Below are 26038 nucleotides of genomic sequence, written 5' to 3'. Positions count from 1 at the left end.
AGGAGGGTGCTGGAAACTGTGTGAATGAAGACAGCTTGAGTGTGCTTAATGCAATTGCAGAAGGAGCATTTCCTACCTCCTGCTAGGTTTCTCAAGCTGGAAGAGAGAAAAATCTGGTGCTTCAGACTGAAGCAACTGCCAGAAGAATGAAAATCAACTTTAAAACATTTAATGGATGTTTTAAAACTGTAAGTTTTTTAAAACTATAATGCTTTTTTAGAGCAGTCCTTATAATAGTCATGAAACTCAAGATGTTATTTAAAGTCAATATAGTTCAGAACTGTGGTCTACGTCCTATGTAAAAGTTCAATGGGAAAATCATGTAATACATTCATTTTTAATTTCTTTTTCTCCATTATGAGCAATCCACACTGGTGTATTTAAAACTAATATAGCAGAAACTGCAGTACAAGGACAAATGGCATTTGATGTCAATCAAGTATCCTTTCCTTTCATTAGCTGACATGGACAATACACATCCTAAGCTAGACACAATGTGGGCACAAATTCTACTTCCAATTCATCATATTTTTTATATGAACACCAATTTCAATGAATACTTAGCTTGTCTTTAGCATAACTATGACAAAGCAAGTTTTGTTGAGTGTCATTTAAGGAAGCACTCCAGTTATTGGAGGTCAATTAATTTTGGTTAGTATCACTTTGTTTTTCCATTCCTTTCCTCGATGTACAAATAAAAATAAAAATGAAAAATGAAAAAAAATCTTAATCATACAGTACAAGTGTATCAGAACCAGTTTTGTGCTGGCTTTTTGGGAACCCACACATACTTGACAAGAAGTTACTTCTGCTCTGTTCATCTTACATCAAAATAGTTTACAGAGGCAAACAGGTATCCTCGAGTTTCCTATAAGCATACAGACTCTCATGAAATTGGGCGCACCATAATGTTTCATAACCATGGGTTGGTCAGGAATGGGCTAAGGCTCTGGATAAATTAGACCTCAGGTACAAATAACAGAAGAGGAAATAGGAGGAAGCAAAGGATTAGTTCTTGAAAAGTATGTTCAAATACATTTATACCATTGACACAAACAGCATTCCATTTTCTTCTTTGTTTCTAATCAGGCGAATTTTCTGGGAAATCAAGCAGAGCTCAGTGACTGCAAAACTTAATACATACGTTTGAAATATATTTTGAATTATTAGAAAACTCCCAAATATGCTCTTTTGACGCTGGTGGAGGAAGAGCAATGAAGAACTTGTACGAGCTTATTTTCTACATGTTAATATTACAATTAGAATGACTGCACTTAGTGTACTCCAGGAAAACGCATCAAGTCTTCCAAATATTTCCTTTGATTTGAAGTCTTACTTGCTTTTCTATAGTGATTGCAAAGGCAAATTTGAAATTGAATTACCATTGTTTCAATGCGTATAATGGAAATCTGGCCTATTCTCTCTATTCACAAACAATGCAAAGGCATAGCTATGGAAAAGACAGACTCCCTTTAGAAAAACCTTAATGTGCTCCCAAAAAGCTCTGGAAGCACAGTCCAGAAGCACACTGTTCCATATTCTTATCTATTCCACATCAAGAAGGATACAGCTTGATTATTCTTGGAATAAGCAGCTTACACAGCACTTTTACCAGTAGTATTTGTTTTAAATTGTGCTGATGGTAATGTGGAATATCTTTGTTCAGTCTTGTACATCCACAGTCTTTCTAAACACTTTCTACTGAAACATCACCTTTTTCTGTTTGAGTTTCTTTGTGTTTCTGTCATTATGTTAGTTTCTATTTTTCTCCTGTATCATTACAGGAAGTCTATGTGGTTTTAAATTCATGCTCACTTCACTTGTGCAAATGAATTACTATTTGTTTTTTCGGATTTTAAAACATGTATCACTCTATAGTTCCCAGTTTACATATTCTCCTACTGTTTCTCATGTTTTGTAGAATCTTTAACACAATATTCTCATTGTTATAAAAAAAAATAGCAAATTACTAAGCAGCACATATATAACAGATAAATGTAAATGCAGATTGAAGACAGAGTCTGAACACATTTGTGTAACACAGACATTCCTTTTGTGGAAAGCATTTTCATACTGCTATAAAAAGTCGTGGAACAGTAGTAAAAAGGTTTCCAGGGAAGAAAGATTTGTGCAAATGTCAGCTGTGAACAGATGATGTGAATCTGGGGCAAAGTGATCTGAATCCATGTATATCTCCTTTTCCTGTGAAGTAAATGCTGATTTAAGCCTTGCCTGTTATCTTCACAGTGGTTTTCCATATTCATATTTGGAACAAGCACACACACCATGCTTATGTTCAACTCAGTCTGTTAGCAAGTGGTTCAAGGAAATGTGAGGCCCTTTCTGCTTTTATAAATCTTCCCCATCATCTGTGCTAAAGCTGCTTCTCCTGCTGCTCTCTTTTGATGCAGCTGGGGATGTGGAGGACAAGAGAGGGTCTGCTCCAAATGGTGATACTGTGTCATCCAATAAAATTTCCTCTAGTCGTTGCTCTTCTTTTAGAGCTGCGCTGAAGGACAAATCGGTGAAGTGGGAAAGTGGATCAGAAAAGGCTGTAGATCCATCACAAACATCAGAATTTGGTCCATGAGCCAGAGGCATTTGATGAGAGTAGTCTACAGAGTTCTCCTCTGGATATGACTGTTGCTTGGTGACCTGAGCAGCTAAATCTACTGCACTGAGCGAAGACATGACTGGAAGGCCATGCGCACGTGCCTGGATCTCTAGTTCCTAAAGTTTAAATAAATAAATAAATAACAAATAAATAAATGAATAAATAAATAAGGATAATTAGATAATGACTTTGGAAGAGAAATAATGTTTCAGAACTACCATGATAAGTATACAGACTATACATGCAAATTAAAGATTTTTATTGTCCAACTGTGAAACTATGTTGTAAAATACAAAATCATTAATCTATGAAAATTTGCGTTGAGCCACCAGTTAGTTTTCCTTTTAATTCCATTTTCACCATTAAACAGCTCTCCTGTGGGAATGCAAGATGCATGAGAGGTTTTCTGAAATCACTGCCTTCTTAATAAAACTGACAGAAAACTGTTGCAAACTTTTAGTGCACTGCTATCCAAAGATGCACAGGATATTTTACTTCACATTTCTCACAATATACATACATAGCTGTAAATTACAATACATAAGATGACTGATTTTTTTGTCTAGCTAAGTCATCATTGCATGTATGCATAGTCATATATGCATTTCCACCACCACATCATGTTCATTTGTGTCAAGAGCAGATACAACATTGCACACTATACCTAAAGAACTTTAATGTGAAATACAGAAGAAAATGAAAACACAGAAAGGAATTTTAAGTCCAGTATTGTGTTTTTGGCACGAGAGATGTACCTTTTCCTTTCCTTTTTGTCCTTCCTAGTCTATAACATGTACTGTTCGTACACATACTTTATTAACTTTCCACATATTCCTTTATGTAAGGTATAATGATCACAGGCATTTCCTAGAAATCTGAAAATATATCCTTTCCTCAATCTACACCGCAATAAACAGGGAAAATGCCTTTGCTGTAAGTGACATTTGGGAAAAAAAATGATACAGATTAATAAAATTTGATGAGGTAGGAAGACTGAGAAAGCTTTGAAGTTCATGACAACTCCCTCATACAGACCTGAATTCGGAGTAGAAGTCTTCTGTTAGCGTGCTCTAATTTCTTCTGTCTGTGTTCTAATTCTCTGGCTCTCTGTTGTTCTTTTTGTAGCCACTTGATGTACTCCACTGATGCTTTTAAAATAGTTCCTTTGTTCCAGCGCATATCACTGCAGAATGTAGAGATAACCTTTTCACAATTGTGCATGTCAGCAGAATTCATAAGAACTTACAAAATCTTTTACATTAATATGAAATAATGATTTACATGACTATTATTCACTCTTAGATATTATTGCTTCTGAATGGAAATTTTAATAGAATAGTTAAGAAGCCCTTATATAGTAAAATTAATCCCAGAATGAAAATAAGTGTCAAAAGAAAGTAATAAAGTGACTTTTTGTGGGAGAGCTAAATGCAATATCATGATTCTACCATTACAGTTTTTATATTTTTAGTGAAAATTGCTTTTATTATTAACTCTGAGATTAAAATCTATGTGCAGTATTTCTGCATTAATGAACTAGGAAATATACATTACTGAGGACTTAAGCCTAAATTTTTAAAGATCGTTTCAAATATACTACTCTTTTTACCTGACTTACTAATGAGGTTGCTTTTAAGCTTGTTGAGAAAAAAAAAAAAAAAAAAAAGGTCTGTGCTGAGTGCCACTCCTCACTGATGATAGACTACACAAATCATGGTTTGGTAACCACAATGGCAGAAGTATAACAAAAATTACTGCTTCAGCAAGTTTGGAACAACATAACTCAAGTTAAAATTCACAGCTAAATACCAGATTCCAATTCAAAGTAAAAATTAACCCATCTCCCATTCAGAAAACCATGGTTTAACTACCAGCTTACAAGAAGTCTTACTAACCGCGCACTTCACAGAATCACAGAATTGTAGGGGTTGGAAGGGACCTCCAGAGATCATCGAGTCCAACCCCCCTGCCAAAGCAGGTTCCCTACACCAGGTAGCACAGGTAGGCATCCAGGCAGGTCTTGAACATCTCCAGAGAAGGAGACTCCACCACCTCCCTGGGCAGCCTGTTCCAGTGCTCCGTCACCTCACTGTAAAGAAGTTCTTGCGCACATTTGTGCGGAACTTCCTGTGCTGCAGTTTCCAGCCGTTTCCCCTTGTCCTGTCTCCACTCACCACTGAAAACAGTCCGGCCTCGCCATTCTGCCCCCCACACCTTAGATATTTATAGACCTGGAACTTGTTCAAATGTACCATGTGTTCAAGGAGTTTCACATATCCACTTATTAATTTTCCATGTATTCCTTCATGAAACATATTAGAGGCCTTAATAGGAATAAATTTTGTTGAAAATCTTGAATTCCTGACAAAGTTCAGTATTTTACGATACAAGGATAGTTAGTGTTGCGTTAAATTTAGAAGAGTCAATCTAAACTATTTATTTCACTGCAAGGTAGCTTAAAATGAACCATCTTGACTTACAGACATTTTGGTCCTATAAGACAGGCTCAAGAGGGAAAAAGATATTCAAACTAGTTAGAATCTGAGGTTGGAGTAGAGAAGTAATCAACTTAGTGCATTCTTTTTAAGTATCTCTTCCAAATACTTACGCTTATACCCTGATATTTATAGAGTCAAGAAGAAATATAAATTATATCCTTGTCAGTTACCACTTTCCATTATTCTGTTGTTTTAGTTAATGAGACTTGACTCTATTCACAATCTGAGTAAGTAAAATTGTGGTGTTAAATGGATTTAGTTCTTGTAGGAGTATCTATGGTTTTAATTCAGGCTCTCAAAATAAATGGCCAAGGAAACTTACACTGTTATCCCAAAGGTAAGAAAGAACTCTTGAAGGCTTCCGCCAAAGTAGCTGTCATTCTGCCAAATGTATAGGGCAAATGGTAGACAGGTATGGGACCTGGGGATTTAGACCATCTGGCTTTTTCTGATGCACTACATAGATGAGAAACCCTTATGGAGGTTCAGAAATTTGCACATGCCCAGGGCTAGGCAACTCTTTGGACAAGGGGCCATAACCAATAAGGCGTGGGAACATGGCGCAGGGCAAAACTGGGGCAGCTGGATGAAAACAGGCCAGGGATTATTCCATGCCACATCATGCAGAAAGCTCTAAAACTGTGGGCAGTTGGCCAAGGGGGCAGATGTTGCTTGGGAATTGGCTGTGCACCAGTCAGAGGGTGGTGAGATGTTGCACTGCTAGCAGGCTGCTGATCAGCAGTTAGTTGAGTGTTGGCTGGTGGGTGGCCATTAATTATATGGACAATATATGTATATATATTTATCATTGCATTTACTTTTAATTTCTTTTCTTCGTCTGTCTTAGTAAACAGTTTTTATCTCAACCCATTTGTTCTATTTTGTTTCCTGTTTTCTCCCTCATCCCACTATGGGGAGTGAGCAAACAGCTGTGTGGTGCTGAGCTGCCTTCTGAGTTAAACAACAACAAAGAGCTAAAGATAGGAAGACAATAACTTTTCAAGATGGGAATCTCCAGTGACATCTCAAGTATAAGCATGCTATTTAGAGCTTAGAATTACCACAGGTTTTTACTTAATTTCAAGTGAAAATGACTGATTTAGGACATTTTCATAGTGATTTAGAATAAGTGCAACATTAACAAAAATACATATTGCATAAACTCTGAGAAGAAAATCTGAGTAGGTACTAGGAATCAGCTCCTCCTAGCATTTAGTTAAGACCAAATTAAGCCAATTTTGAATCGTTCATCTAAACATTAAAATATAGTAGTATAAAATCAATCTATTGCTAACAAAATGGAAAATTTTACAACATCTAACAGCAGGAGAAAACATAAATATCACATCAAGCAAATATTTAGTAGTGACTTCATAAGTTCATATCACTTATAAAGCACTATGAATTAAAAACCAAATATAGACAAAAATGTTTTTCAGTCAGTTTTCCTGACTGGCATATCAGTAAGACAGATATTCATTATTGTATTGGAAATCTTTTTATCATGCAATTCATTAATGTCACACATAATTGACAACCTTTGTGATATTACTAAGTTTTATTTCATATTGCCTTGACACTTTGAATTTTTATGTATACATTGTAATGATAAATTTTCTCATCATCTAAATTATCACTGAAAGGCTAATTCTGAGATTCAAATTGCCAGAGATGGATTCAATCATATATGATGAGATACATAGTTACTTTTGGTTGTAACATTTACAAAATTTGAGAGGCAAAAGTATTATGATGACCTAGGATTAAAATGCTGTGGTTGTTATTATCACTTCAATGACTTTGAACCACTTCTACTGAAGTGATGAAGGTGTCTGCCGAAAGAACAGTGATGTACAATATATCTACTGGTCAGTATGCACTAACACATCTGATGCAAGAATAGAGTTATTCCCAACTGCTATTTGTATATCGGATATTATATGTATGTGTATGCATGTGTGTGTGAATGTACATTTACTATTTCACTATTTTTAAAAATCCTTACTTTAAAAATCTTTTGTTTGTTTGTTTTGTATTGTTTTACTCTGTTCTGTAAATACTGGGACACGTGGGAAAGTCTACATGTGATACAAGTCAGTTGAGAGCAGTAAGAAGTCGAACAGGTCTGAGCATCAATAGAGATCTCTGCAAAGGAGGATTGTGTCCTTGTGTCTTTCTACACGTTACAATAATTTGAAACTTTAAGAAAGTTACAGACATTAATTTAATTAATATAGGTCTACCACACTTAATATAATTGGCATGGAAAAGTAGCAAGTAAGTAAAATACACAAAGTGTTTTATTAGTTTCTGAACCCTAGCTCCTCTTAAGTTTATCAGCTAAATCTCTTTATGAAACAATCTGGCCCAGAAATTTAATGAAACTCTTATCTGGGAGAGTTGCTCATTTAGGAGAAGAGAAAAAAACAAAACACAGCCATTAGACTAATTTTCAAATTGCTTCCATTAAAGTATCTTTGTTGAAGTCAAAGGAGCTTCACTAGCTTTTACAAGTTGAAGGACATCCGGAGGAGGGACATGAGCACCTGATCTTCTAAGATTAAAACTAAGTAATGAAAGCAAAGTTTGGGAGCGCGCAGTAGTCACAGGGTTTGCTAGCTGCAGAGAAGTTAATAATAACAAATACATCTGTGAAGTTGAAACTATGTTTGCAGACCATTTATTTCTCTACTTCTGAGAAATTAGCTTTAAACTGAGCTTGTTCAAAGAAACACTTTGAAGGACTTTGCACCTGTTTTGATGACCTGTACAATTACCAAGCGTATTCTCCTGAAAGAGGCAGCAAGTTTCTGTTTTATAATAGCTTGAGTGTACACAAGCTTTTCCTTTACAAGAAATGAGGCCATGCTGGCCTTAGAAGGTCTGCCCACAGACTACAGACAGAACATCAGGCACAGGTGCACAGAGCAGAGTGAGAGCAATCCACTAATTCTGTCCAAAACACTTAGACGTTCTTTTAGCATCTTGGTTTGGTAGAACGACGAGAATTCATAAAGGAAAGATGTTTTTTCTCAGTATTTCTGACAATTCCAGTCTAGCTACCTAAAACAGTTCTTGAGTTGTTATTCCCACCCTCTATCACCCTGTTAGCCACCGGATTTTGAAAGGCCAAACATGAAGAAATCAAGAATGTAAGAGTATAATTAAAAAAAAAAAGTTTTGTTTTTTTAGCTAAATATGATTAAAATTTTGGGTCTTTTTTATTGTCTTCAAATTTTTCCAAGAGTTTTGCATTTCTGAAACATCTATCACTTAGCTACCTAAGCTCTGAAAATTAAACAAAGGAGGCAAAGTTCTTTCCAACTTATCTCTATTTTCCAATGCTAATGAAGTGAACTTAAAACATCTATTCATTCAAGTAACATAATCCATAGTTATCATCATTAAATTGAAAAATAGTAAAGAGGAGGAGAATAGGGATTTTATCTTTTCAGAAGCAAGTCCCTGTAGAGGCTTTGTAGGAGCCAAACAAGTTCACCATATAACTAACAAAAGTAAAATAAAATAAAAACAAACAAAAAACTTCTGAGAAATATGATTCATAAAAGATTTCCAAATAGCATCAAAAATGCCCTTTTCTACTCCTGAGTCTGAACATAATCTTATTGAAGCAAGTCATCTGGGACAGGCATGCTAACCACAGTGACTTAGTCATAGCAGTATTTGCTCTTCAATGCAAAGGCTGTTTTGTTTCATTGTCATTAATCCACGCACCAGTAAGGTTTCTGCCTTTACACCCAAACTCCCACTATAATATAAGAAGAATATTTAAAAATCAATATATAAGGTGAAAATGTGATGCGTGGTAAAATGTTACAGATAAAATATTGTAAGAGCTGATACATCCGTCTTTCAAAGAAGAGGAGGGCAGACTGGGGGCACAGTATGGTATTCTAGGGAAAAGGAAAGAACTGAAAGAGAAGATAAGGACTCTGAGTTATGAGTTGGCAACACAGAATGATACTAGAAATAAATAATTTTGATCTGTTCAGCCAACAAAATGACATGGTCAAACTGATGTATTTCCTCTTACAAATATGTATAAAAATGTATTTACACTTCTTCAGAGGAATTTAACTTGGCACCAAAATGCAGCAAAATTACGTTATAACTTCATCTTTCATTGTGTCCAGCGTATTTGATGCTTCTTTCTTCTTAATACCAACATGAACACTTTAAAATAGGCCCATTTTTAAAAGTAGTACCAATTACCAGCCTTTTGAAGACAGCAATCCTCATAACCTAGAGTTTTTTGCTTTTGCAGACATAAGCTCTTCTAGGGCCAATGCTCTGTTGGACACAATCATGGGACTGGAGACTAAAACAAGAAAAGCTGATGCAGTCAGGATATTTTTCTGAAACTTTGATCCAAGGCTACATCTCCAAAATCAGTAAGTAAAATCCATCATCCACTTACTGGAATAAAATTGCAGTTCTGGAGCGTTCATTTTAAGTACATTATAAATGACTGTTAACAATTTGAACAAATTAAAACTGGAATCCAAACCAAAAGCATGTAGCTGAAGCACCTCTGTAGGTAATCAAAACTACAACTAGAAATTGTACCTCATGCTCATTTCTAATTGCAATATAACTTGCTTCCATTATCACTTTATAGCTGCAAACCAACAGTGCCATCCACTGTTTTTCTGAGAAATCTTTCAATTATTTGCCCAAATGGCCTTGAATACTGAAAGATATGCCAGCAAAATTAAAATTATTTTACCAGTGTTTGTTTGCAGGTGATCACAAGCATCCAAAAATTTATGTGGACACTTAAAGTACTTCTTATTTTAGCACTCTGTAACACTCAGATCTATATTAATAACAAGAATGTGCCTATTTATCTAATCTTGAATGGATGCTGTAGAATGAAAAGTGAATTCTCTAAAAGAGTAATGACATGTTAACTTTCTCTCTGATGATTTCACTCAAAATGTCTAGTTTTGCCAATCTTGTCTATATCTAAGTCTTACAGTGTTTTATAGTCTTATAGAAATCCTTCACATAATCAAAAGTTTCTTAGTCCGGAAGAAAACAAAAAGCTGAAATATCAATAGATGTTTTCCTTCGAAGTATAATGCAGGTCTGTACTGACATGCAAATGATAAAGAACAAATGTGTATAATCAATTTTATGCAAAATGCAAACATGTTCTTAAGTCTTCCCTGAGCGACATAAAATATCAAAGGCTGAAGTCTAGCATTAAATAACCCACTGAATTGCTACTGCTAATCATACAATAGTATTTCCTACTGAGGCAGATTTTTTTTCATATTGATGACAAATATAAGCTTGAAGGAAATGCAGATACAGTTTAAGAAATGTACATTTTGTATTACTGTAAGTATACTCATTAGTATAAATTGCTACTATTATAGCAATTATTATTTTTAGCCTTGCTTTTCAGGACTTTTTTTTTCCTCCACTGACTGGAATACTTCTGAAAAATGCCCAGTGTGCAGTCTCTTAACCTGAATTTTAATATTTTGTTTGCTTATTTATTTATTTTGCTTAGCCAAAGGGCAGATAGTGACAGCACATATTTTGTCTTACCCCACTAGAGGGCCCATGGTGAGGGCTGAAAGTATCATTCCTTCCTTCTCCAGAGATATCACACAGACTTGTGGTGTTTTTGGCTTATCTTTTCCCCACTCCATCTTCCTGGTGTGTGACACACCAGTACTGTTTTTATTTTATTATCCTTTCACATAAGTTTTCCCAACAGGCACCAGAAATCTGACAGAAGTTTGCCATTAACAGACTGATTCAAGCTAGTGGCCTGGCACAAACCATTTTGTATTACATCAGTCAGTCCTACGGCCAGTATGCAACTATGATTTTTTTTCCTGTATTTAAATGATAAACATTATTATAGGAAAGACTGTTGAACTCACGGATCATTAGACTTGGGGATGAGTGTGCCAAGCTCCTTGATTCGGTAATTAATGTTATACCTTCTTCTTCTCTCAACTGTTAAAAAGAAACTAAAGTTACTATTTTAATGGTGAAATATTCACATTTTGTTAGAACTCTTGCTACAGACCATGGTTAACAGCTTTGTTATCTCTTATCTACAGCATTTTAAACCATGGAGAGGACTTATACAGCCATCCCTCTTCATTATGCTCCAGAAACATTTAATACCCAGAACATTTGTTTCTTTTGGTGATGGACAACACAATAATATTTAGAATAAATTTTACAATAACATTCAGAAAATGAAGAAAAACACTATTTGAACAATTAAAAAATTATATTTAAATTGAATTTTGCTATGCAAAAAAAAAACAAAAAAACTACGTATTTTATCTTTATTTACTTCCAGTTTAGTTAGAAAGATAAAAAGAAGATAGTTTTTTAGGTCCCTTCCAACTTCAGTCATTCTATGATTCTGTAATTCTGTGATTCTTAGAAGTAGTTCTCCCTCTTTGTGCTCTCAATCTGGTTTCTTGAAATATTGGAATCCAGAATGGAGCACACAGAAGTCCTGTCACCTTTCTGCCTCCATTTAACTAATGTAGAGAGACTTCTCCCCTGCATTCTCACAAGGTTTTCTCCACATATATATGTAGAAATATCATATTTTTCAGTGGCCCAAAAGATAACTTTTGGGGGATTTCTGGTACATAATTGTGACACAGAAAGTATATTCAGTGAGGAAATAAAATACCTAGGACATACTGGAGATGTTAAACAAACGTTCTGTAAATGCAGTAAGTCTGTTACAATCTAGATAACATAGTAAGACAATTATGAGGCTGAAATTAACAGATTAGAAACATCATTGGTTCATGTGCTTTAATGCAGATCCTGTTGTATGTGGTATGGCCAGCTACTCAGGACTTCCAGCTCCAGGGTAGCCTAAACTGAGAGATAGCATGGAAATCCTAGAAGAATAGCAAATTATACTTTTTCTATCAGGAAACAAAAAATAAAAAAAAAAAAAAAAAAATGAGGAGGAAGAATGACAGATACTACAGGAGTATGGCTGTGGTATTTGTGAATGTCCTACTGGTGTGATCTTGCACTTCTATCTGCTCTCTTCACATGGTACTTGGACCCAATAAAAGCTGCACTGAATAGGTAGATTCAATTTCAGCCCACCACTTTCATTTCAGAGCAGTTTCTGATGCTCCCCATTTTTTGGACAACCTTTCCATGAGCTCAAAATGCTAATACCACTACCCTCTGCCAGACCAGAAATGACCCAAGCACAAGCAGAATGCTAAATGTTCCTTTGCATTCATAGATGGAGATGCGCACTTTAAGTTTAATGCCTTAATTTTGAATGCCTGTACAAAAATCCTATCCTTAGAACCCAGGACAGCTGAATTAGAAGACTGCAATCAAGAGACGCCTGGTGGGTCTTCCTAGGCTGACTTCAACCTCTCACAGTCATATTTGTATATCACTTGCAGATTCAGCTCCACCACGTAGTTCACTTTTATTCCTTTCCTTCTCCCAGAACATAGAGATCTTCCTTCTTGCCCGCCCGTGCAAGCCTTTTAGGCTCGTGTGTCACTCAGCTACTTTCTCCCTCACAGACTCCAGTTCAAACCTGCCTGGACATTACTGTTTACCCTCCTGAAATGCTCTTGGCAAAACGTATCAACATTTTTCTCTCTCTAGAACAGGAATTTTGCTTTACAGATTAAAGCATTTCAATCTTTGTAGTTGAAATTTCCATATTCAGGGGATAGGATTATAGTCCATCTGAATGTACTGTTGTTATCCCTTTCAACCCATTAGCATAAACACGCTGGATCTCTTAGGAGAACACAGTGTATTCAAGCACACAGCAGTTGAACAACATGATGTCTTTAGTTATAGTGAGGTTAAAAGAATGTATATTAAACATGCAGTTTTACAGCTTAGGAGTTGCAGTTTAATTCACATTTATAGTGTGGGAAAGTCCTGAAAGAGACACATCAAAAATAGTGAACACTGGCTAATTAAAAAAAAAAAAGAAAAAAAAATTCCAATGGAAGTAGACTCTTTCTTTTTCTTTCTATTTTATTTTTTTCCTGCAAATAAATTTCAAATGGTTATGCTAGTGAATCAGAAGGGAAATTCTGAAATTTTGAAATATTTTTCCTGATTAATTCCTGTCACAATTTCACTGATACAGTGGGTTATAAAAAAAAAATCTCAAGCAGCAAATTATACCAAAGCCAAAATAACAATAAAGAAATTAAAGTACATATACAAGGATGATCAGATAGCAAGAAAACATAAAAGCTTTAATACTTTTGATTGTTAAATAATAATTAAAAAAAGTAATGGCTTAAATTGTTGTAATTGCATAAAGAAGGGTTCAATTTCTTAGATCTAAATTCCCTTCACAGTTCCATTGAGAATCTAATATTTCAAAAGGAAAGTTTAAGAACATTTCTCTGAAGTGTGGACCTTTATGATGAACATTGGTATAATTCTGATCAAGTTCCAAAAACTGATTTTTCTCACCATCTCTAATGTAACTAAAATAGGTAATGATGCTAATAAATGTGCTACAGGTAACGTGCTAATATGTTCAAGTGTTCATATAGCAGAGCTATCTCCAGAAAGACTTTGAGCTCTGAAATATGCACCTGGAGCCTAACTAGAAGCGATGTCACGAGTCTGCTTGCCATGATCCTGGCATACTGTCTTCATCTCACTTTCTAGCACTGAAGGACATTTCACAAACATGTTTATTGCAGAAAGGATGACCTCAGAGCAAAAAAAAAAATAAATTGTGGAGGAAATGGTAATACCTGTTATCCCTAATGTGTGCTTGCAACTGTCTTGTTCTTCTGGCAGTTCCAGACAACTCCTAACCACCACCTTTCCTAGGCCAGCCAAAACTCTCTATTCCTACCCAAACAAGACCAGCAGCAGATACTGTGGTAATTCAGAGAAGATGTGCCCGCAACAAACAAAAAAATCTACATGGCTTGTTTGTGATCCACTAAAAATATGCAGACAGAAACAAGGATGCCTTCTGGAGAATCAAAGTAGTAGGAAGTTGTTGCACTGTTTGCCAGCACAATGTACCAGTGTATGTACACTTTCAGGCACATGCAACTAAAGTTGTAAATCTCTCCAATGTCACTGGAATAGCCAGAGAGGAAAGATATAATTAGTGGTGATTACCACTTTATCAAATCACCAATTTAGGTAATTCATGAATTATTTCTGCCAGAAGTATAAAGGAGAACTAGAGAATATTACTGTTTTATTCAACACTCTTCAGAGAGAATGCTTCAGATTTTTGCTTTAGATGACTCTTTAGAGGGAAAAATCACACAATCTTACAGGCATTTCTCTTTCAGCAATAAGAGTATATTTATCTATTCTAGACTTTAAAAAATGTTGTTTAGTTTTTAAGTTTAATATTTAAACACTGAACTATGAAATTCACTGTTTTAAGCTTAAAGTATCTCAGAGCAGCCAGAGCACTGTGTCATCCAGTTCTGTTCTGATCTCCTTCTGCAATGTATTGTTTCCATAGCTTTACCTGCTTCACTACACCAGCTAGTTTATAAATTTTTGTTTGTATATTTGATTGATTGAATGATTACTTTTCTCTTCCAATTACCAATAGAGAGATGCATCTCTCACTTGGATGTTTCAGTAAGTAACAAGTGAGAAGCCTGGATCATTTCTGCTTTGTTTTCTTTTTCACTGTCTGCCTATTTTCTTGCCTATTTTTCACCTTAATTCTTAAAGAAATCAAGTAAAATGTATATGCACAGGATATATATACAACAGTACTGTAAAATAACAGGGGATGTTGTATAAAGAAATCCATTAATACCGTATAAGGTATACTGAAAGAAAAATGTAAAAGACAACTTCAGTTTGGGGAAGAAAGCTGTGTAGTTGGCTGTTCACAGACTAAGTTAAATTTGACAACCCTGGTAAGATGCAATGAGCAGAGGTATGGTAGCTAATGTACACTGGTTCCCATACACTCTATTTAACAAGATGGAAGATGCACGCATACTTACTGAGATTGTGGTTATCCTTTTTTTGTCTCTCCTTGGCCATTGCTCGCGTATCTGCTTCTGACAGAAAGTAACATTTATTAAACAGCCCTTAAATTGCAAGTCCTGTATCCTATCACCATTTCAAAATGGCCTCTTTTCACAAAAAGCACACTTCTAGTCATTTTACTTCATTAATCTTTTTATTATTAAACAAAATCTTAAGCGAATCTATATTCTACCAGTATTCAATTTTTGAGCTAAGTCTGGCAGGTTACTTAAGATATTCATTAAGGAAGATTTTTTATTTAAGAATATAAAAATGGAGGACTATTTTTCTCCAATTTTCTGTACTTTTACACCAGGATAAAACAGTACACTGATGTGAATATGGATTTGCATATCCCATAATGCAAGAGTTAATAAGATTTCTAAGATAACTCATATTGAACAAGCTCACTGTTTCCTCTGAGTGACACTAATAAACTGTACACAGTTGTTAGCATTCTTTGGATTAATTGAATGTAACGTTCAAAGTTGTTAATCCACTAACATAAATTTACCTTGAATAGCCTTATTGTGAGCTTTTAAAAGAACCATTTGTTTTACTCTGGAACAAATTTAATGGATGATAATTTATTTATACCATTGATCAGGAGCCAACATGTGGAAGAATTCACTATGTTTCCCAAAATAATTAGGTTTATTAGAAGCATGATGTTCATAAGAACTACAGAGCAAACATTTCAGAATTGCTAAAGAGAAGAACAGAGAGAAAATATTTCTCCATGGCCGTCGTCCTTTTCCATAAATGAAACTGCACACTGAAAAATTCTCAGGAAATGAACTTCTGAACTTTTTTTCAGCTTTTAAGAGAAACGCCATCACTTTTGAAATTGTAAAATGTTAAAATATCAGAGTTCTTTTACCTGTGAGTTCCCTTTTTACTGGTAGATTAGCTGGACAAGATGCAGTTGTGAGACTCATATTAGCTGGTGCCATTCCCTGGTCACTGTTATATATATCCAAAATGCTGCTAGATAGCTTAAGGAGGAGTTGGAGGAAAGAAAAAGAAAAGGGAGAAAACAAACAAACAAAGCAAAAACAAAAACAACAACAACAAAAAACACTGTTAGAATAAATAAACTTTGAAGAAGTTATGCTCTCTAGGAGGAACTGCATATATGTTTCTATAGGGACACTTATGGAATATTAAACTGCAATGAAAGAGAAGGGTCAAAGTATGCCACTGTTCCCCAAGCAGGTTTCCAAGTTAAACTTGTAGAGGTTTCAGCTGCAGAAAGACAGCAGAGTATGGCCTGCAGTGTCTATTTTTTAATTCTTTTATGCTGTAGTTTCCAAGTACAGGGTTAGCACAATGGCATTTTAAACATGAATTAGGTGAAAGGTAAAAATAACCTTGCTGATTTTCAGCTACTTCCAGAAATTCTACGGATTCTAGATAATTATCCAAATATTACTTTGAATTATTTTACATTTATGAGACAATTTATAAATACATATGTAGATCACTCCAAAAGTAATGCCTCCTATTTATTTCCACAAAAACTACAACGGATACAAAGAGCACAATCACTCTATGTTATAGAGCAAATCCTCAGCTACAAAACATTATTTTTCAAGATAGTAACCACCATTAGCTATGCGTTTTTACCAGATATGACCAACAGCACGCTGTACTGTAAAAATCTTCACCAGCAGAAGCAATATACTGTTGCTGTCACCACTGCTGAAACATACTAGCCACCACCTCAATGTTTGGTCTTCGTAAATGAAGACCATTGACAGACTTCTATCTGCTGCCATCTGTCAACCGGCAACAAAATGTAATGGGATACTGGTTGGAAGGTTCAACCTCCACTGTCGTATCACCAACATCTGCCTCTGATTTCATGGGCCAACATAATAAAATAGAAGGCATTACTTTTGGAGCAGTCTTTGTAGACATTCAGTAATGTACAGTTCAGGCTCTGCTAAGATTCTATGACCATATAACAAATATTTCATGACTGAACATTGCATAATATATCAATGTTTTCCCAAGTCGACATTCAGATAAAAAAAAAAAAAAATTAAAAGGAAAAGGGAATCAAAACAACCTTTTTTTTTTATTATTTTATTTCATAATGCATATACAAGCTATAAAGACCTTTTTACTTTTACTTTTGAGGCCAACATAAGAGGACTCAGAGACTGAGTTTGCATCCAACAGGTCAAGAAGAAAACTAATTTTTACAGATTTAAACATACATCTTGAAGCACCCTAGGATTTTACAGATAGGTCATTGAGATACCAACTAAATTTCTACTGGGAACCATCTTTTATAATATTCTGCTCATTTGTCTTCTTGTACAGACTGTAAGCCTCACCATAAGTTGTTCTCAACTGAGACATTTTCCCAGTGATTTGCTTAGTATGAAATTATCAAGTGGTATTGCTTACTATATTTTTATTAATAATTCTTAAATTGAAAACAAGCTTTATTGTTGTAATAGTAATTCTACTAAATTTTCTGAGAGCATAGTTTGCATTACATTCTCCTATTAGCCCAGAATGGAATGAAACATTCAGAATTCTTTTTGAAAACACTTAAATAACATGCTCATTTTAAAATAAATTGTAGATGTCTTTTACATAAGAGAACTGAGAAATCTTAAGTACCATTAGAAACTGAAACATCGAGTCAGTTTTGAAAATCTGATTAAATATTTGATCTCTCAATGAAAATATTTTTTAAGAGAATGTTTGGAATTCAGATGAGTGTTACTCAAGAACAAGATATGTTTAATATTCAGGATTTGAAAGCTAAGTACGTTTCTATGTTAAGCACCTTTGTTTCATTCCTGAGAGGAAAACTGACAAGTATTACAGCATGCACTGCAGATTCAACATTAGATTTTCTTTGTTTCAATGGTAGCATAACTATATTACAAAAGTAAACTCATATCTACTCCAGACACGTTTAAGGACTTCCTACAGTAATAAACTATTTTTGCTTATTGAAATAATATGAAACAGAAATTTCATATTTAGTAGTAATAGAAAAAAAATGAGAGTCAGTGTGAGTCCTACTCTAATTACAGTGGACAATGCATAAAGCTATTATAAGGGTTAGGTTACTATTGTCAATTGGGAAATAGTAACTGCTGAAAACAAAATAATCTCATAAATAATCTAACAAATGAGAAACAAATATGACATTGTGTTTGTATATGTCATATTTTAAATGGTCTGCACATTCATGTACACAAGTTCAATAATTTGAGTTTAACTGCTGACAAATTTTCTAAGATTGTCAAAATCAATATTAAAAAACCCAAACTAAACAGTTCAACACAAACTCATGAGAAACATCACTGAGTGTTTCTAATTTATAAACACTAAGTCATCTTTATGATCTTAGTATAGTTAAATGTCTGTAGTCTATTCACAAAACATGAATTCAAGTGACAAAGCCCAAATCTAAAAGAAGATGTTATAAACACTTAACTGGCTATAATGAAAAATCACTACCAAGACACCTGAAAGTACAAGTGTGGAGGATTCCAAAGCTCTCTGACAATTTGGGTGAGTAACCCCAAAGCCAGTGGTAGACATTTCAGCTCAATTAGATTACGCAGTTAATGGGCGTAATATCATCTAACTCAGCTGACACTGCCTGTAGTGACACAAATTCAAATGATTCTTTCCATCAGTAGAATTGATGAAGTATCATCCCACACAGCCAGGGCTTTGAGCAAATATCTGCCCAAAAATCAATGCCTGGATGTATCACTTCTATTGGGTAGCCAAAGGAATGCAGTATTTCCCCAAATGTTCCACATTATCTTTGTTCCACACAGTCTTCAGCATTTTCCCCTCATTTTTTGACATTTTTTTGTCAGTCATTAGGAAAGCAGATTCATTACTCCACGTGGATATGACAAAAAAGAAACTGAAACCCAAGTCATTCCAAAACTGGAAGAGGATAGATTTAGACTAGATATTAGGAGGAAATTCTTTACTTTACTGTAAGGGTGGTAAGGCATTGGACTAGGTTTGCCAGAGAAGTTTTGGATGCCCCCTCATCGGAAGTGTTCAAAGCCAGGTTGGATGGAGATTTGAACAGCCTGGTCTAGTGGAATGTGTCCTGCACCTGACAGGAGAATGAAAGTAGATTATCTGTAAGTTCTCTTCTAACCCAAACTTTTATGTGAAATGGTGACACAGGGAAAAATCTGCAGTAAATTATCATGCTAGGAATAACTCTTGATGTCAAGATTCAGGATCAGGTAAAGAAGAGCAGTAATTCATCTGACCTGTCTTGGTCACTTAGAGTTAGTGTAACCATCCCCGTTTCTTACTGATGCTAAGAGAAGCCTAGGATGACTGCTTTACACATCTATCTTTCTGCCTAAACTTCGCTGTATTTTTAATGAGAACATTTCCAAGCAAACTCTTATTTTCACCATTACATAATGTCCTGGTTTCAGCTAGGACAGAGATGATTTTTCCTTAATAGTGTCTTATTTAATGCTATGTTTTGGCTTTTGGAGAAAGACAATGTTGATAACACACCAATGTTTTAGTTCTAGCAGTGCTGCACAGAGCCAAAGATATCTCAGCTTTTCAGACTGCCCTGATGGTTACAGAGTCTAAAGGGGCACAAGGATTTGGGAGGGAACAGAACCAGGACAGACAACCTAAGCTGGCCAAGGGGATATCCCATGCCATATGATGTCATGCTAAAAAAAACCTTGAAAAATAGTGAGAAGTTGACAGGGGTGGGCAGCCACTCCTTGGATACTGGCTGGCTATCACTTGGCTGGTGACCAGCAATTGTGTTGTGCATCACTTGTTTTATATATACATATGTGTGTGTGTATATGTATATATATGTATGTATATGATGTACATATATGTATATATAAATATACAAAAATTATCATTACTATTTTCTCCACTTCTTTTTCCTTTTTATTAAATAGATTTAATCTCAAAATCTATGAGTTCTACTTCACGTTTTTTCTCTGCTTCCTCCATTCCACTGGGAGGTGGGGGGTGTGAGTGAATGACTGTAGTGCTTAGCTACCTACTGGGTTAAACCACAACACATAAGAACAGTGAGCAAAGAAGAATGAATCTTTCCTGAAATGTATTTACATTGCTGATTATGGGAGAAGTTTAAAGGTACAAAGCCAAAAACACAGCAGAGTAGTACTTTGTTGCAACTTTCTGCCTGATTTTGCCCAGCACTGATATCCATCCTGGAAAATCCTTGCAAATATGACAGAATGTTGAAAAGAAGCTTAAAATGGAAACTAGTCAATTTTGATACAATGTGAAGAAAGTTACATTTTTGTCTATGAAAGTAGGAAGCTGCTTTAGAAATGTAGACATAAATAAACTTTTTTTGTAATAATTAAAATTAAAATGCATATTGGGTTATGCTATAGAAATAGTATTTTAAAATAGATTTGCCTGTTTGGTTATGCATTAGTGCTCCATGACCAATAATGTCATTTATCTTTCATGATATCATATAAATAGAAAACATTTTTTGTAAATATGAAGCTTTAAATAGCTTAAAAATCTAACTTACGAGATAAATATATACACTGACATCGCCTTACAACAAAAAAAGAAAAAAAAACAACACAATGAAATCTTACTAAAAGTACTAATCATTTGCAATGATATAAGATTTGTGTACAATAGTGATCTTACAATTACATAGCACTGTCAAATCCAACAAATCCCAAAGCACTTAAAATCTGCGCTTAATTACACTGCATCAAAAGCATGTTCTTGTTTCAGTTTAGAGATGTGAAAGCACAGATCTTTGGGTATGAAAATGCAGAAGTCCCAGGAAATAATCTATTTATCCTGCAGGTGTCATGAGTTACATTGGTTCACATCTGCGATGTTCTGAGAAGTCCTGGTAAGTCACATCATTTTCAACCTTTGCATTGACAATACATATATTTGTGTATGTATGACTGAGAATCTAGATGCAAGTGGCTTGTACAGGGTGAGCACACACACATTAAATATAGCAGTATATAATTACTCATTTTCCTGCTTCTAAAATGCAGTCAGCTTTGGACAAAAGATTAAAAACCTTTAACACAGTAAGTGATTCGGTGGGAATAACCAGTGACAATGTGGTACAGGGAGAGAATAATACTGTATCTAATTAAAACTGCAAGGAGAATTAAAGAAAGCAGACTGTAATTAAGGAAGTTAGTATTTGGCAGGGACACTAGGGTTAACGTTCTTCCTTTTGTATAAAGTGTCATGGGATCTTCAGTGCCTGTGTGCACAGACTGGAACACGAGAATTTCCATTCATTGGGCTCAATCCTGAAAGATGCTCAACTTCGAAGTTTAAACCAATTATAAAAGCAAACTTTAGTTGAAGTACCTGAGCAACTGCCTGGCTTGAGTTCAGCAGAATCTCACAAAAACCTGAGTCCTGGTGATTGCTGTAAAGGCCTCATTCAGATGAGTTTGTTGCATTTGAAATTTGTGTCCAAACTGCTCTGCAGGCAGAATCGTGTGATAAAGAGTTCACTACCAGATCGCTAGCTGGCAGTAGACAGCAGTGATTGCAGTTTGCAATCTCTCATATCTCACAGAATCATAGAATGGCCTGGGTTGAAAAGGACCACAATGATCATCTAGTTTCATCCTGGACGAAGTACTGCAGATGGGGCCTCACAAGAGCCGAGTAGAGGTGGACAATCACCTCCCTCTCCCTGCTGGCCACCCCTTTTTTAATGCATCCCAGAACACCGTTGGCCTTCCAGGCTGCAAGCACACACTGCTGGCTCATGTCCAGCTTCTTGTCCACCAGGACCCCCAAGTCCTTCTCCGCAGGGCTGCTCTCAAGGAAATCTTCCCCTAGTTTGTATAAATACCCGGGATTGCCCCAACCCAAGTGCAGCACCCTGCATTTGGCGTTATTGAACCTCATTAGGTTTTCATGGGCCAACTTCTCCAGACTGTCCAGGTCCCTCTGGATGCCTTCCCTTCCTTCCAATGTATTGACAGCACTGCTCAGCTTGGTGTCATCAGCAAACTTGCTGAGGGTGCACTCAATGCCATCATCTGTGTCATTGATGAAGATGATGAAGAGCACCAGTACCAAGACCGACCCCTGAGAGACACTGCTTGTGACCGGCCTTCACCCTGACACAGAACCATTGATCACAAACCCTTTGGCTGCATCCAGCCAGCCAATCCCTAATCCATCCAACAGTCCATAAACCATTGAACAGGCCATATATCTGGTCATTTTGGTTTTCTCTTTTTTTTTCTTTTTTTTCTTTTTTTTTTTTTTAAGGAATACTGTTTCCTCATTAAAAGGAATACCATACTATTCCAGATCCTATAGCATGACAGCTATTAATAAATATTGCTTAACTTCAGGAAGAATTAAATCAAATAGCATTTCCATATTTTCTAGAAATGAAATAGAAGGATTCTCTTGTTATCTTATATATATTCATACAATAACATGTATGGATAAGAGTTACGCCTGTTCACTTATAGTCCCTATAGGAACACTATGCCACAATAGTGTTCACTTACATGGTTTTTTATACTATTAAACTATTTGTTCATTTTAGCTAATCTTTGCATGACATATTTGCATTACAGTAATGCAAGTCTGTAAGGATTATGATTTCATCAATTTTGCACAGGTAGAAAATAACAGCTGAACCTTGTTTGAAAGGCAAGTATACTTTTATTAATTTAAAAATTCTGTTGAGTGTGGTAATGTTCAGTCTAGACAGAGACCCTGGGCTAGAATGTGTTTCTTGGATGTTGGGTTCAATTACCATAGCATCACATTTCATAAACAAACCATACTCTGTTCTAAAATCAATTATATTTCCTACCTCCAACATTTTGACTTGGAGCGTGTTCCAGAATTTGAATGATTGTGAAGTATTCTTAAAAATCTTTATTTTTATTTCCATTCCTGAATAAATATTATTTCATTTTTATATTCCTTTAACTTATGTAATTCATTTTTTAGCATTCATATTTCAATTGCTTTTGTTTTGCTAAATAGAACTGTTCATGCTTCTTTAGCAATACTTGCACGTTGTGATTTGTCCTAACATTTCTCTCTCTACCTTTTCTGCTTGGAATTAGTTTTTCTGAACAGTTTATTTAGCGTTCTAAAAGTTTTCAACCCAGTGAATTCTACAGTGGATATTCCCTCCTGTCTTTTGGAAATCTCTTATGATAGATCCTAAGATCATATTTATCTCCTTTTTTTTTTTTTTTTTTCATTCTCATCATTTTGATGGCTTAGGGTCATCTTCTAAGCAACTAATGTAACCAGATCTTTCTCTGTCACCTCCAGCTAATGAGCTCTCAGCTTATGCAGACATTTCTGTTATTAGTATTTAAATGAATGACCTTGCACTATTACATTCCTTCCATTTATACTATTCTGTCATCACAGTCATATAATTCTTCCACTACAATATCCTGACCCTCTGTTGTATTGAAAATGCTTTCTACTTTTGCTACCGTGGTAAACTGCATCAGAAAATCTGTGTCTTTTTATTCCTGACTCACTAATAAAAACATAAAATAAACTGAGGCTTGGGACTGATTCTTGGAGCACTTAATTAATATCTTTTAAAAAAATCTTTGTCATCTTTTTAGCCTACCCCTTAATTAGAAATTAATCCTGATCAATTCCTTTCTCTACAATCTGTAGATAATTCACTAATATTCATTCACAGAAAGGGAGCTACAATCAATAAATCCCGGATATGTAAGACTACATAGAAAGAATAATTCCAGTAACAAGCAGTTCTCCATGCATCCAAAAATCATGGAAGTGATGAAGGTACAAACATTTTTGAAGAGCAGATACCTTTCACGTCCTAGTTCCCAAAAATATCTAAGGCCAATGATAACAAGTGCTTTTTCCCCATTGTCATCTAGAATGTCCTGGCAAGTTAGAAAAATTAATCATCCAGCCTACTTCCCCTGAGGAGCCTAAGAGCAAGAAGGATGGACTTCCAGTTGGCAAAAGCTCATGTCGTCCAGCTACCATTTCTCTCAGTCCTCCATGATCATGTAAAGGTCAAACAGCACATGTATATGATCAGAAGTGTTAAAACTCCCAGAAGAGGAAGAGATCAGAACCTGACTTCCTCTACCAGAAGTCTTCATTCTGTCTAGGTCAGAGGAGCCCATGGAATATAGCTAGTGGGAAGCAAGCTGCAGGAGTTGTCCTGCTAGCAGAAACTTCCTTAAGTTACCCTTTTTTTTCATGGTTAGTAACAGCAGGCACACAACACTTTGAGGGCATCAACACTCCATAGGCTTTCTGCAGTAATAGAAATATGTAATACAATCCACTGTCTGTGTAGTACAGACAGTTCTGAAGATGTTGACTCCAACACACAGGGTTAGATTGCTTGTACTGTATGTACTGACTTGGCAAACTCAAAGAACAGGGAAGCAAAGCACATATACCTTACTTATTCTAAGAAGAAACTGTAGCTGCCTAACCTGAAAGATTGGGTACTATCTCTATAAGAGAATATTTCTTTTGGTGCTTGATAAAAATAGTACTTGCTCATAGTGCATCCAGATTAAAGTGTTCACATGTGAAATATTAGTACAATACTTTAATCTTGCCTATCCCTAAATATATCCCCTTTAAATCATGTTATCGTTGGAACCTAATTGATAGCATCATTTCAAAGAACAGTTTTGTAAAATGAGGCTACTTCTCCTCCTTAGCCATAGAACATATGTTAGTACCCATCTATCTCAGTGTGATCCTTGCTTATTCATTTCAATTAAAAAATCAAAGGAGGGACTTTACAAAGATTTTATACTAATGTCATATGCATTCCAAATGTAGAAATCTAAATTTGAAACCATGTTCACAGTTCATTTTACATACGAAATAAAATCAAATGTGTTCAGTATTCCTATTACTGGGATTCTTTCCTGCTTAGACATGATACACAAACTCAATTATTTTTCAGTCTTTGGAGTCCATAGATAAACTTCAAAATGTGCACCAAATTTGTCCAGATAGAGAATTGATCAATGAGAGTGTAATACCACATTCACTGCAACTATTTTCTAAATAGCGGTATCTGGTATACCGTTTCCAATTTCCAATGAGGGGAAAACTGGGTTAATTCTTATATCTTCATTGTATGTTTTACTGAGTTGTGACTTTTCTTCTAATTCAAAAGCATTGTAGACAGGATGAATGCTTTTGTGGGTCAATAAAAGTCCTATACTCAGAAGACTGAAATTCAACCTCTGGCTTTGTTTTGCAGTTGCTAGACTGCTTGAAGAAAGGTGAAAGACAGAAACTGTGATATTCTTTTTCTTGCAAAGATGTGTTTATGCTTTAAGATATCAGAAAAGTTGCATATGCTGTTCAGAAACTGGATCAAGAACAGCTAAAGATTTTAGGTCCATTTTTAATTAAAATACAAAACACTTGATGTATTTGAAAATAGATGTTCTTTAGAAATAATTAATATCCAAATTTTCCAGTTCTCTTTGTATTATCTGAAAAGAACAGCAGAAATAAATGTATTCCTTTTCAGACTTGTTTTCCTTAGAACAAATTGTATCTCCTTCTATATTTATCTTTAACATGGTTCATAATTGCACGCTTCTCAACCAGGAACATAATGTTCAGATATACTATATTACATATTATACATTATGTATGAAAACTAGTTCATTTCTTATCTTCAAATAATGATCATCAAGCTGGTTCATTATTCATCACAGAAAAATGAACTCTGTTCATTTTCCCAGTTATAGTACATTCTGCCCTGATCATACACATAGAATTACATTGTCTAGATAAATGTCTAGTCAAATATGACCAAGCAAAAGAATTTGCTGGAGAATCAACCTTTTGCTGTAGA

The 26038-nt window shown here is 35.2% G+C and overlaps 1 protein-coding gene across 1 annotated transcript in view; it reads right to left on the bottom strand.

The window, feature by feature from the left end:
* Positions 1-202: 202 nt before the first annotated feature.
* TFEC (transcription factor EC) overlaps positions 203-26038 on the bottom strand; it is a 91681-nt gene continuing 65845 nt past the window's right edge. The window contains exons 4-8 of the mRNA XM_042872524.1: positions 16031-16145; positions 15126-15182; positions 11031-11106; positions 3650-3797; positions 203-2730 (exon numbers count right to left, since the gene is read on the bottom strand). Coding sequence (XP_042728458.1) covers positions 2350-2730; positions 3650-3797; positions 11031-11106; positions 15126-15182; positions 16031-16145 — 777 coding nt within the window. The 3' untranslated portion in view covers positions 203-2349. The remainder of the gene's footprint in view (positions 2731-3649; positions 3798-11030; positions 11107-15125; positions 15183-16030; positions 16146-26038) is intronic.

Source organism: Lagopus leucura, unplaced genomic scaffold (genome assembly GCF_019238085.1).
Source record: "Lagopus leucura isolate 7727_CA_CO unplaced genomic scaffold, USGS_WTPT01 Super-Scaffold_100008, whole genome shotgun sequence".
In the NCBI taxonomy this organism is placed as follows: Eukaryota; Metazoa; Chordata; class Aves; order Galliformes; family Phasianidae; genus Lagopus; species Lagopus leucura.
Note: the sequence above shows the minus strand (reverse complement) of the source record. Positions and strands in the feature narration are given on the sequence as shown.